Raw genomic sequence first — 14,846 nt, 5'->3', positions numbered from 1 at the left:
TTTAAATAATTTGGACTGTATACACAAATTAGTACTGTACACATATTTGCCCTCTCCTCTACATTGAAAAGCTCATAACTTTTCCAAAAATTTGAATGTTTTAGTTTTTTCTTTTGATATGTGTCGTCCATAATCTAGTCTTGACATACAAAATCCAAAGAATATATATCTACTAGCTGTAATTTAAATATAAGCTCTAAAACATTTTGTTGTCTGTGGGCAACATTGGGCAATAAAGGGTTAAAGGAATCTGTATCATTTGGAAGCAATATAGTGAGTTATGTATATGACGTCTTCAAAGACTACATTACATTTATCTATTCTCAACCCGGTTATATTCAGTTTCAACAACTTCTGCGTTCTGCTTCTTTGGCTTTCCCATCCATGGGGTAAATATCTTAATTTTTATCTACATTCTGGGGATGGACTTCATGTTCCTGTTTTCCAAGATCCGTTCTGTCATTTCCCTTTTCTTCAGCTGGTCCAGATCCTGCTTCATCCTTTTTTGCTTCTGTTTTTCATAGGCTTCTGGTCCTAACCCACGCACTTTCGAAGCATTCTCATGTGGTCTTTCCACCGCCATATTTGCTTTTTGTAAATAAATTCCCTCCACCAAATATTGGAAGATTTCCCTGTATATATGGAGCATTCTATTTAATTTGAAGAATATCAGCCTTATTCTGGATGTCAATTCCATGTGAATTTACTCGCTCTTTCCGTTCGCCTTATTCTGAACAACATTTTCCTGTGAATTTTTTCGCATTCTCGCTTTCGCCTTAAAAATTTGAATGTTTTAGGGAAAATTTTATTCTGAATTACAGGGAGTAGGAGAATGAGATGAAATTTTGTGCGAAATTTTTCGCTAATAAATTTAAAGTGAGTTGACTACAAAAATATAAGTAATAACTATTTTTATGAAAAATATTTACACAATACTTATTCTATGACGATTTAGAATATTATAAATGATAGTAAGCAAATTTTTAACTGGAAAACAACCAATAAAATACCATTGGAAATCCCATTGATAACGATGCATACTGAACCAAGTATTGCCAAGAAATGTATGAAGGTAATAAGGCATATTTAAGTCGAGTTTGATTTTTGGAGGCGAAATACAGACATTTTGGGTGAGGATCTGTCTCTCAAGAAAAAAATTTAAAAATTATGGAAAACCCAAATTTGCCTGATGAGCCGCTTAACAGTGAAAAATTTAAATAAAAATTATGAAAGAACAAAAAAAAATTTTCAAAAGAAAATCATAACATAATAGGCCACTTTTAGAATTTGGGGAGATAAAATATCGGAATTAAATAAAAAGGCACACAATTATGTAGTGAAATAATAAACTGTGAATTAATTAATTAAATCGCAGATTCCTTCCTATTATTCGTTGTGTTTTTGCCATCATAAAAAATTTTATTTTATTTGTAATCTATTGTAGTTGTTGCAACAAATTGCATCAAAACAATGAACAGCTGTTTCACATGCCATATTGTATTTTCAAACTTTAATTTATTTTCTTTTAATTACAAAGCATTTATACAGCGGATTCTTGATATTTCACATTTGTATTGCTATATAGTTTAAATAACAATAAAAAGTAACAATTTTTAATAACAAAAATCAATAAGTAATATATTGAAAAATGTTACACAATTAAATTACAATGGGGCAACACACATTGCAACTTAAATTACAATATGGCCACACACATTGCAACTTAATTTACGATATGGCAGCACGAATCTTTTTTTCAACCACCATTTTCGAAAATAAATCTCGCATTTTTTGCATCTCCCTATTCATTCAGAATAAGGCGAGAATGTGAAAGCGAATTTTTTTTACATGCGAGATATCTCCCTAGCAAATATCCAGAATAAGGCTGTATATCTTCAAAGAACTCCACATCTGCAGTATTTGAAAGTAATAGAGTAAGTTCCATATATGATGTATTTTAAGACTCAATTACATTTAACGCTATGTTCTTAGTCATAGCAGACAAATTATGTTTTGCGTCATCACATCGGCTAATTACATAGTCGGTTTCATTGTAGATTTTCTCCAATGCAAAATAACACATTCTGGGCAAACAATGTGTACAGTACTAATTTGTATATACAGTCCAAATTATTTAAATCGCTTCGTATTCGAATTGTACGAATTCTGCCATCAGAAATATTTTTGATTCATGTAAAAAGAATATTGAGAATAATTTAAAAATTATTTTCCGTGGATTTTGCATTTGGTTTTCTTGATATTGGACTTTTATTTTTCAGAAAGAATGTACTGTATCTCCCGAATGCAATGATGCAGCGATGCCAAATTTTGTTCATATACTATTTAGGGTAGTTGCATTGAATCTGTGAACAAAAATTGTTCTATGATTGCGGAAAAAAAAATCGGGACACAGAGGGTACTACTTAAACTGCTCTTTCTTGCGACCAAATTTCAAAATAATTCAAAAAGTTATCATACTCTTTTGAGCAATGTGGGCTGACCATGTCATGAGTTACGAATATTTGATTTTCGAACTGTCTTTTTTGTTCGATGGTCCATAAAACGTGGTTGGGAAAAGAATTAATTTCATTTGTAGGTTAGACCTTAACAGTTCATTTCAAATTTTCCATTTACTTATTTTTTCTCAGTGTAATGCTGCTGTAGCTCTGCTCTTCATTACAATTTGCCTTCATGACTGTGCTGTTAATGTTTCATTTACATAAAGACGACATTTTACCGCTTAGTGATGATTAACGCATGTTGACAGTGGCGCTGAGGCCACCATGGAACAGACCGACAATTGTTGCAGGTTATAGCCGGTGTATAATGAACCGGTTGAAAAAGCAAAAAAAAAAAATTAAAAGAAGACGTCACACTCAGCTGACAGTAATCGGTCAAAATGAAATAATGAATGGTTTATGGTGAAGCGTTTAAACGGTTGCCATAAAAAAAATATTTAGAGAGTCTATGAGCTGTTGTTGTAGTTATTATTACGGTGGATGATATAGTATTTAACATAGTGGCACAGTGACTGACTAACTGACCAATAAAACAAGTAGCGGGGTAATTTGTTTTTGGCACGTTTTACTTATGCTTGCAGCAAAAGAGTCTCGTTTTTGGCGTTTCCAATGACAAATGGTTACCATGTAGTGAAAAGGAATGGTTACTAATGCTTTGGGAAGGGTGAATGCAGAGACTTTCCATTTATGGCAAGCTAGATGGTGCGTTAGGCTACATTTATGGTTTTCCAAAATATTATATAATATTTATATAGGGTAGGTGGGTCAAACATAGTAGTAGTAATTAAGTGCAATATTTTGTGGTATGAATTTGGCAAAGGCCAATGAATGAAGACACTGGCTGGCAAACGGTTCGATTCAGTAATGCAATATTGTAAATAAATAATTTGTAATCAAATTTGGTGAAGGAGGGTTAAGTTTTGTTGGTTGGTTGGCTTGCCTTGAACAGTGTGGGAGGTGGTGGGACATTTGATTTTACTTTAAAAAGCCTGTCACCCTCCAGGGAAGACATCAGTCAAATACTGCAATCAAAGTGATCAACACTTAATTCGTTTACATTACAAACTACTAAATCAACAATATTTTTACCTAAGCATAAAATGGCTTTCCTAAAGGTGAGACAATGTGCGAGTGTGTGTGAAGTGTACTACAAGTGTTTTGGATATCGTCGAACAAATTAAGAAATATATTTATATCAAGGAAATAAATAATAATAATAATTATATCCGAACTAGAAAAGGATTCACTATGGTTACAGTTGGATAATATAATAAAAATCTTAATGCATAAAAACGTTGAAAATACCGAAAATCGGGTAGTATTGCTGTGTACCTTCTTCCATCATGGACTGAAAAATGCGACAAGGATCTTCTAACCACAAAAAACCGACAGTAATCGCATACGGGAGCTATGTGATAACTTGGCCTTATAATGACATTTTGGAAAAGAGACCTGCTACCCATTGAAAAATGAGGCTAAAATCTTAACAACAAATCAAATGTCAATAAGTTCGGCCGGGCCAAACTTGAGGTGGACATTTAAAATATGTACCTGCTATCGTTCGGGACTCTTTTTATATGGCGGGCTATGTCAGCCTTATGGTAAATTGGGTTATATGCACTTTATTACGGCAAAAATGTGCCTCATGGAAATATTGGTTTAATACCCCATGTTTCTTTGGCCGAAATCCGTTACAGACAATTTGCAGTCGATTTACAAATATCCGTTCGTCTGTCTAGCCGGCTGGTGCGCACGATAACTCTCGAAGGGAGTAACCGATTTCATACAAACTTTGCACATCGTAATATTGCTTCCAAACTTAGTCCTAGCTCGAAGATGGGTAATAGCGGTCCCCAGCTTCTGGTGCCTCACCCACAAACTGGTCAAAATTGTGCAAAAAATACGTATTATAATATCATGCGAACGGAATATACAAGCTTTCTAAAATCTATTATCTTTATCAAGCCAATATCAAGTCCTAAGATAGGTCCCATTGGTCCGCTCATTCTGATACCTCCCCCACAAATTGTGAACATTTTTTACTTTTTACAAATCCGGTATTTGGTGAATGGATTGTCCGATTTGAACCAAACTTTGCATTACCAAGCCTAGATCAAGTCCGAAGATGGGGACCATTGGTCAAATGCTTCTTGTACCCTCCTTTTAAATGGTTAAAAATTTCAATATTTACAAATCCAATATTAGGCGAGTAGAATGTCTGGTTTGAACCAAACATCATTACCAAGCCTATATCTATTCCACAAGGGGTAAAAATTTTGAATATTTATAAATCCAATTTAAGGCGAATGGAATGTTCGATTTGAACCAAACTTTGCACAATCTATGATCTTCAGTAAGTCTAGATCAAGTCCGAAAGTGGGATCCATTGGTTGACTCCTTCTGGTAACTCCCCACAAATGGTCAAAATTCTCCATATTTTTATATTCAATATTAGGCGAAAGGATTGTCCGATTCGAACCATGCAGTGCACAACCTATAATATATAAGCCTAGATGAAGTATAAAGATTAGACCCAGTTGTCAACGCCTTGTGGTACCTGCCCCACAAAGGATCAATATGTCATAAACTTATAAATTTATTTTGAAACGACTTGAATAACCGAATAATAACATTAATCCCCAAACCTCTTAGATAAAACCAATTACCATATATAAAGTTAATAATAAAACCTGTGTAAGACCTCTGGAAACCATAGGCTGTCGCCAACACCGAATTACACTTTTTTATTTGTTGGTATGGGGCCAATATTGATAATTTTTGTTAGAACCCAAATTACAGCCAATTCGCTTGAAAAACGTGACGAAAATCCCAAAAAATCGTATATTTGGTGGGGCCGTAATATGGAGTCTATGCTACAAAATGAACGAATATTGATCATTTTTGTTAGTAAGATTTGACGCCCAATGAGAATTAAACATCCCAAGTTATAGGCAATTCGAACGAAAATGTGGACCAAAAATACCGAAATTTGATTTTTTATTTTTGATTTATATTGCCAATTTTTGGTTGAAAATCTCAAAAACACAGTTACATACTCCTGTCTGCTGTTTTTCCAGAATTAATAATGATAACTTTGTATATTTTTCCCCTCACTTATATTTCCAGATTACTTTCATCTGCTTGGCTATGGCTGCCGTTATAGAATGTGCTCTCCTGCGAACAGCTGCACCCGTTGCTGTTGCACCCGTGGCACCTGTGGCCGCTGCCGTTCCCATCAACACCGAATATGATCCTCATCCACAATATGCCTTCGCCTATAATGTACAGGATGCTTTGACCGGTGACAGCAAAAGCCAACAAGAGGTACGTGATGGTGATGTTGTAAAGGGTTCGTATTCCGTTGTCGATGCCGATGGTTCGTTGCGTACTGTTTTCTATACCGCTGATCCCATTAATGGTTTCAATGCCGTTGTACAACGTGGCCCAGTACCAGCTGCTGTAGCCGTAGCTAGACCAGCTGTTGCCGCTGTTCCTGCACGTGTCTTTTAAGTGCATCGATATTCGCTCAGCTTTCACCCAGCCATCCCACACTCTAATCGTTGTTGTTAAGTAATCGTTTTTTAGGTAAATGTCATTATTATTATTTAAAATATTTGTTTATTGTTGTTAATGTTAGTTTGTATTTAAAAATATATATTTTTTTATAAAAAAAATATTTAAGAAGTTGTTTTGATTGGGACTCAATAAATTTTACGCACACCTATGGTACAGAGAACTGCCGGTCCAATGACAATGATTTAAGGCTCTATGCGTTGTTTGTTGATTTGAGTTAATATTGTTGTTGCAGTTGTTAGTGGATTTTTTTATCGTATCTTGGTAATAAATCAAACTGTTACGAGTTGTTGGAAAAAAAAACAAAATGCAGATTTATCAAGACAAATATCTATGAACCACCATTTTGTGGAAAGGTGCAACACATTTAGCTATTTCTTACTAATTGCTAGGGAATTTAGATCAGTTTTAAACTCTAGACAAATTCGAATATGAGAACAAATTAAATCAAACAAATCGAAAAAAAAGAAAATGTTTTCCATGGATCATGAATATGCTGATACTAACAGGTCAATTTAAAATTCCAATATTAATAAACACTATTTGAGACAACAAAAGTTTTTATTACGAATTTCAAAGAAAATCGAAATGGACTATAAACGATAAATTACCTATAAAACAAGTATATCTTGAACAAGGAACTATCATGATCAGTCACTACTACCAATCCCACGACAGCTGGTTCTATGCACCGGATTGACATGAAGGAAGACTTCGGCCAGAGGATGCCACTTCAACAAAGCAAGTACGTGAAATTTTTGGAATATCGTGGAAGCGACATTTTATCTCGGAATATCTGCTCCGAAAACTTTTGGTAGGTGTAGGTTAAATACAGAAATCTGTACCCTTGGTTCTATATTGTCTGTCAGAACCTCATGCACCACAAATCCATCTCGGTGAAATTCAATGAATTGTAAAGGTTAATTTTCGAGGATGTTCTGGATTAAATTCGGAATACGACACCCCTCGCTGTTTCACCAATAGCCATATATGCATCAGTTAACACCACATATTGCTGCAGTTTAACTGCGGTTTAACTGCGAGAGTTTCAGCAACAAGATCAGTGAAATTGTGGAGTATATATTTTACTTACTAGATGACCCGAGACTGAACATTTGTTCTATAAGCCGAGCTTAAAAAAGATTTCCACGCCCGTCAATTTTGTGGACAGTTTTTCCAATTTGAAAGATCATGTTTCGATATCTTAACTTTCACTTGAACTTTCCATCACATTCTTGGCCTCCCACTCTGCGTGAACCATCAGTACCTGGGGCATCCCATTCGCACAACATGGTCTAGTCACTGTAATGATCTGCTTACGAAAGAACCCATATTTCAGATTCATACAACAGTAGTATAACTATCTTGTAGAGCGTGAGTTTTGTCTGGCGGGAGGAGGCCTTTTTTCCAAGCATATATACCTACTACCTCGAAGCTGTAGTTTTCAAGTTCCATAGTTGGTCGGAGTCTACAGGACCTCTCGTTGATTCCATCCGTCACCATCTCAATTCGTTCCAAGGTGGCTGTTACCGCTCGCAATGTTCGACCCATTATGTCGAGGTCATCGGCGAGTAATTTGTGCTGTTTGGTGTACAGAGTGTCATTTGTATTCACATTTGCATCTCGTATGACCTTTTTCAGCAGGATGTTAAAAATGTCACACGGCAGACTGTCTGAATTCTCGTTCGGTATTAAAGGACTCCGAGAGGTCCATTCCGACTTTAACTGCTGATATTGTGCCAATTAAAGTTATCCTGCATAGCCGTATTAATTTTGCACCCTTCTGGTTTTAAACACCTCTGAACGGATTGGGCTGTCGAGTGCGGCTTAATAGTCGACGAATAGGTGGATTGTGGCGATGTGTTTTTCGTGGACCTTTTCCCGGATTTGACACAGTGTGAAAATCTGGTCTATGGTGGATTTGCCAGATCTGAAACCGTGTTGGTATGTTCCAATTATGTTATTGGCCATTGGCTTCAGTCGTCTTTCACAGCAAGGCACATTTTTGTGTGCCCAGGATACAGGATGCTGAGGTTCCAATAATTGGACATGCATTCCTCTAGTCAAATTGTGCTAATCAGCTTATGCATGCTCCTGATCAGCATCGGCACCTCCTGCTTTATTGTTATTCAACCGATTGATTGTTATTCTGACCTCATCTTGGGTAATTGGAGTTTACGGGTCGAAGATATATTATATTATGGTCACTGTGATCCAAGAAACCAATAATTGAGTACAACATTAATTATAACGTTGTTTGGAATGATCGTACCCGAGGAATGATCGTACCAGACTTGTATTCTTGTTACAATACTCTGTCCAGTACAGACCATTAATAGCGACTAGGGTCTTTCAAAGCCCATCATGAGTTATGACATTCTGTACTAGGTAATGGCAACCCGTAATTTTCCTCAGATCACACGACCTACCTATCATCGTCTGCGTTAACATCATAATATCTGAACGCCGTACTTTCCTTAACCCTGGGAAAGCTGATTTGCAAGATTTCACAGTTTTCAAATCTCGGCTTCCCATCAGATCCTTGGGTTGCTGAAAGGAATTTGCTGACGAATACTAGAAAAACAACCAAATTTCCCAGTAGAGGCGACGGTATTGGCCAATAGACGTGTTACACTTCGTCGAACGAACCCTAAGAACATACTCTTAAAGTCAACAGGCTGGTATGCGAGCACAAAAGTAAAAATTGCGACCAGAACAAGTAAATTGTGGCAACGGTTAAGTCACTCTCGAATTCTGGAGGAAATGACGGCTGTCACATTTTACGATTTAAGTGTGACAGATTCGAAGAGGTGCCCGTGTTATTTTAACCGATTGTTCATACAGCACCTCGAGAGTGACAGGTCGAAGATGAGTGTGCTACATCGGATAATAGCCTTTCCAATCGAGAAGTTACCATCACAATTTCGAAGAAAAATATTGCGAATGGCATTTATAACCCAAGTCCATAATCAAAGCATTTGGTCAGGACAGAATTTTTATGGTAATACTTTAGCAATTGGATGAACCCGGAGTTAAGTACTTAGTATCAGTCTTCAATTTGTAGTTAGTGACCAACAGAGTTCCTGAAGCCTGGAATGTAAAGAAGCCTGACAAAGATGCCAGCAGAGTTGTACGATTCAACTCTGCTGCGATTTCACTTCTGTCGCCAATAGCAACGACAGTTGAGATGCTTATACTTCATCGATCAGAAACAATTTCCCAGTAGCTCAACCATGGATTCCGTAAAATGCACAATATTACAACAACATCGATAGTCATTTCCACACAATGGAACAATACCGTATGAATGTTGTACTCGAAGAATATCCACCATCCATATCAGCAGAGGAAACGCAGATGCCCAGACAGACATTAGTAGTCTTAGCGCAGATAATATCCGTTGCCCCTACTCAACTGATTTTTTTAGTTTTTTAACCCCTGGAAGTCTCAAGTGGCGACACTAATACAAATAACATTTTTTTCTTGTTATAGTAATTTATAATTATCCATTTCGTTAAACAATTCACTTTTAAAAAAAGTGAAATGACCCTGTCATGGCGTTATCATGTCTGCAATAATGACATTTGGGAAAAAAATACACAATTCAAAAGGACTGGGACTTAATTAATTCAGCGTTTTGCATTTGGTGGCAGATAGAATGGAATTTATTTGAATTCTTATCAGTTTTCTAGGCAAACGAGAATTGTTGATTAACCCCTTGTCGCAATCTCAATAAGATAAAGAGGTTTTCGCAGGGGTCTCTAGAAAATAGGCTGATTTTGCACACATATATTCTGCCACAAAACTTGTATTCAACAATAAATCCATCGATAATGGCAAACAAAAAACACGTTCGATTTTTTTTTTTGCCTATGGAAATAAAGAAAAGTTAATGGCACCGACCATGGCTAAGTTGCGTGGATAAAAGCGGCATGTGCTATGCACAAGTTGCGTGTGTTTGATCACACGATCACCACAAATCAGATCACCACCAACAAAACTGTAACACGAACCAACCTAACGAACGAATGAACGATTCCCAATATGCCCAGTCAATTGAAACGGATCGAACGGATGAAGGTTTGTTTATCCTCCCTTTCTCTTCCCAGGCTAAAATTGTCTCCCGCTTCCAGGCATGTTTCGTTTCGTTTCATTTCATATCAAATCAAAACCAAAAAACCACACCTTGAATTTACTCCACAGAAAAAAAAACTTCTATGCGTTTCATATAGTCCAAGTTAATATTCTCGTTGTTGTTATTGCTGCTGCTGGTCACTGTATATTTTGTTGCATTAAAACTTTTTGAACATGCACCCAAGTATCTGCTACAAAATGTAACAAAATCCTATATGACAAAATTACCCACTCTCAAGTGGATAACTAACCAACCGCATGAAAGCGAGCCTGAACCGTATCATGGTATGTCTTTGTGGTGAAACATGTGTATGCCGCATGTGCATGACCGCCGTATCACTTCAACTACGACAACACAGCAGCAACGACAAAACAACAAAGGTGCACGCAAAATGTCCATGACGGACATTGAACATTTTGACATTTTAGTTTACATAGGCTTAATAGTTTCTGTACCATTCGAATGTGTCATATGCCATTAAACATTCTAATATTGAGGCCCACCACCTAACTCTTCTAGAAAGAGAATGATAGTTGGTATGGGTCGTTAATGGATAACGACCTGGACAGCGCACTACTACACGTAAATTGGGGTGTAGTTGCAGGAATACACAAAAAATATCCACTTGTTTTCTTCACAAAATCTTTGAAAATTGACAATCGTTTGGGAAGGGTTTTGAGCTCTTCAACTGAATCGTTTGGCGATGAAAATCAACGTTTTATATTTACGTGAGGAAATATAAAAAAGTGATAGAAAAAAATGCGAGCGGAGCAGTATAGTCGGACGGGGCTGACCATATGATACCCTACACAACTACCACTGACCTTTATGTTTCTGCGGTTCTATATTCCTAGCTCAGAGGTCCATAGCACCTTGGCGGCAATTTCCCCGAATAATGTTTTCCCGGAGGAAAAAAATACTCCATAAGATTTAAACCAGTGGGCGGAGAAGTATAGGCGGACGGCGCTGACCATATGATACCCTACACAACTACCACTGGCCTTTATGTTTCTGCGGTTGTATATTCTGAGGCTATGTTAATATTTCGCTATCATTGATTGCACTCTCTTCACCGATTTGAGGTCAATAGCTTCTCTGCGGTATCTTTTCCGAATCATGTTTTCCCGGGGTAAAAAATTACTTCATAAGATTCAAATGTAGTTATTTTACACAAAAAGTTTTTGTTCATTTGACCCGCTAAATATTGACCGTTAATTTTTATGATAGACATTCGAATTAATTGGTAAGATCGCCTTCCCCATGGAAAATTTGTGATATTTGCCTAATATAATTGTCTAGATTAGAGGTGTGCAAATTTCTAAGCGATCAGCGCCCTCTGTCCTCTAGTATGGAAATGGTAATACCCGAGCACATACACCAATATTCTTAGTATTAAAAGGTCAACCACCCTTTTGCATTTACCGTCGACTTCTCCCTTCGATATCCCTAAGGTGTAAATATATACGATATAGAATATAATGTCTCACACACAAGTCGGGGACCATTTAAGCCGTAAAGATTGACCGATCTGTAACAAAGCTTTAATGCTAATTCCATGGTCAGACCCCTTTATCTGTGTAAAATTTCGTAATGTTCGGATCATAATTGTGTCCTCTGGAGCGACCAGAAAAACAGAAAAAAATAAAGTTTTTGGTCCATTTCATCCCCTAAATATTAACCGATCATTGCCAATAGGGGTCGTCTTTTTTGGCCAGAAACCGTCCTACGTGCAAAATCGAAAACGGTGATAGTCACGCTACAGGCGTATACCCCAACAGTCATATCTCTAGTCGAGATATGACTATCGAGGTATACTAAAAGATGGATCTAGGACCAACATTTCGCGGCGTTAGAAATTCTTGGAGTCTATGAAACCCTGTTAAAATATTTGTGTATGTTATAATAATGCGGCTTCAGACCTGGCAAATCTATCATAGAACATATTTTCACAAAACCGGAAAAGACCCACGAAAAATACATCGACACATTCCACCTACTACGTCGACTACAAAGCCGCATTCGACAGCCCAATCCGTTCAGAGGTGTTTAAAGCCATGTCTACGTTTGACATTCCTGCAAAATTAATACTATGCAGGATAACTTTAAATGGCACAAGGTAAGCGGTTAAAGTCGGAAACGAACTCTCAGAGCCTTTCAACGAGGATTCAGACAAGGTGACAGTTTGTCGTGTGACCTGTTTAACATCCTGCTGAAAAAAGGTCAAACCAAACAGCTCACTTGCCTACGCCGACGACATCGACATAATAGTTCGAACATTGCGAGTGTTAACAGCCAGCTTTGAACGAAATGAGAAGGAGTCCGCCAAAGTGGGACTGGCAGTAAATGGCGAGAAGACCAAGCTGATGATATCAACGCGCAAGATGTGGTACCGCCTCGGTACCGCCATAAATAAAACTAATGACATCAGTTCTGAGATTCGAAGAAGAACAGTATTGGCCAACAGATGCCACTATGGTCTGAGTATGGGTAAGCAATTCAAAAGCAAGGCCACCTCTTGCCAGGCCAGGTGAGGCAGATCTCGGGGTGTTTGAGAGAAAAATTCTCCGGATGATCTATGGGCCGACCTGCGTCAACAATGAATATCGCTGTCGAATGAACAATGTACCAACAATGCCCGGACATCGACGTTGCCAAGCGTATCGATAGATAGGCAACATCTTCCACTTAATCGGTGTATATCTACCATAAATAAGCCCATCAATAAGTATCGTACGCATAGCTTTAGGTTATGTTATGGTAGCTACCCCTTTCCATTTAAATTTCTGTCTTTACTGATGTGCGTTTTCCACTGGCTTACCACAGGGTTTGTTGGGAACTACAGGTTTATTTATCACAAAGGTTCGACTGCTTTCACAGCATCAATAAGTACCGTACGGCGTATAGATTTGGGTTATGTTATGGTAGCTACCCCTTTCCATTTAAATTTCGGTCTTTACTGATGTGCGTTTTCCACTGGCTTACCACAGGGTTTGTTGGGAACTACAGGCTTATTGACCACAAAGGTTCGACTGCTTTCATTCACAGCAATCAACCCACATTTATTTTTAAAAAATTCCGACTTGTAGTCAGAAAACGATGAATTCTGACGATTCTAGAGATGAACTCATCAGACTAAATTACATCGAAAATATAGTTCGTTTAAAAAAAATAAGTAAATGAATAAGAAAAAACTGCATCAAAAATAGTTGCTGTTAATAGCCGACGCATGGGCGTTGATGACTTATATGGTGCTTGTTCGAACGTACTTCTGATGTTGTTGTTGTTGTTCAACACATTAATAATGTCTGCTGGGGTCCCATTTTCCGCAGATCACCTATGATATAATAGTCATTTTTTTCTTTGCACAAAATTAATTCTCAAAGTCAGTAATAACATTTGCTAGCTTAAAGGGTGTGGAGTTAGTGTGCCGCGGTAATATACCGCACGATATATACACGAGTATGTAGTATGCCAAGTCATTGTATTTGAATGTTATGCCATTAACAGCATGTTTTGGTGTTTTTTTTTTTTCTAAATATTCTTTGCTGCGAATAAAAAATTTTTTGCGAAAATTAATCTTAAACGCATTTTTTTATTACTTCGTATCGGTGGTGGCGGGCAATTAAGCAAAGAATTGCGACAGTGAATGCAAGTAGTTAAAAATGCGGTATAGGGTCTAATAAAAAAATATATTTTTATTAATTGTTTCAAATATTTATTTATTCACTCATTCATCAGTTTTTTTTTGCACAGTTAAAAAAATGGTTTTTTCATTGAGGGACTGTTCCGCGATTGTCTGTTTCGTAACGTAGGAGTATCCTGTTCTGATGCCTCGTTGGACTTCAAACTGCTGTTATTTATTTGGGATTTTTGTACAAATTGTTATAAATCCCTGTACCGTAATGTTATTACGGATTAGGAACACACGTCTTTATTCAGTGGAATTCCAGACGCTAATCACAATTTTCGACAATTCACGTTCGATATTTGTTCGAAATTCGTCACTCGTCGCTATATTGTCAGGGTATTATAGCTTTGTGAGAGTTTATAACACCGCCACCCACCTTTTAGTCTACCGATTGTCATATCTCGACTAGCTGAGTCGATCTAGACATGTGTGTCCGTCCGTCCGTCTATCCACTAGAATTTGTAAACACAATGCAGACCACAGTTGGTAATGAATCGTTAATATTTAGGGAACGATTTTGAGTGTGGGTTGTTGTTGGTGTCTAGGCGGAATATAAGGCTGGGTTTTTGGAAATTCGAACTAGAAGGGTACGAAAAGAACTAAGATATACTAAATATGATACCATTTCTATTAGACATACGGAAAGAGCTGAAATTCTGAAATTAGAAATGTGGGTCACTGATGGAATGTTAGAAAGATGTACAAAGGGGTTTTTGGAAATTCGACCTATAATTGTACGAAAAGTACTAATTATTACTAAATTTAGTTCAAATCTTAATATATAAAAGAGCTTAGTGTTAAGTGAGTGAGTGACTGACAGACAGACCATCGCCCTGACGAAACGGCTGAAGCTAGAAACTTGACATTTTGGGTGTGGGTTGTTGTTGGTGTCTAGCCGTGATATAAGGCGGTTTTTTTGGAAATTCAAACT

The 14,846-nt window shown here is 37.2% G+C and overlaps 2 protein-coding genes across 2 annotated transcripts in view; one reads left to right on the top strand and one right to left on the bottom strand.

Annotated features, from left to right (window-relative positions):
- LOC133324136 (neurobeachin-like protein 1) overlaps positions 1 to 14,846 on the bottom strand; it is a gene marked incomplete at its 5' end in the record, with an annotated part of 106,503 nt that overhangs the window by 48,367 nt on the left and 43,290 nt on the right. The window lies entirely within an intron of this gene.
- Positions 1,034 to 6,029, top strand: LOC133324134 (larval cuticle protein A2B). Its single transcript, XM_061533021.1, has 2 exons — positions 1,034 to 1,072; positions 5,646 to 6,029. Exons 1-2 carry the CDS (start codon positions 1,034 to 1,036, stop codon positions 6,027 to 6,029), a joined length of 423 nt encoding a protein of 140 aa, XP_061389005.1.

The sequence above is a fragment of the Musca vetustissima genome, unplaced genomic scaffold (assembly GCF_032173495.1).
Source record: "Musca vetustissima isolate MV318-11 ecotype Yass unplaced genomic scaffold, APGP_CSIRO_Mvet_v1 utg28112, whole genome shotgun sequence".
Lineage (NCBI taxonomy): Eukaryota > Metazoa > Arthropoda > Insecta > Diptera > Muscidae > Musca > Musca vetustissima.
Note: the sequence above shows the minus strand (reverse complement) of the source record. Positions and strands in the feature narration are given on the sequence as shown.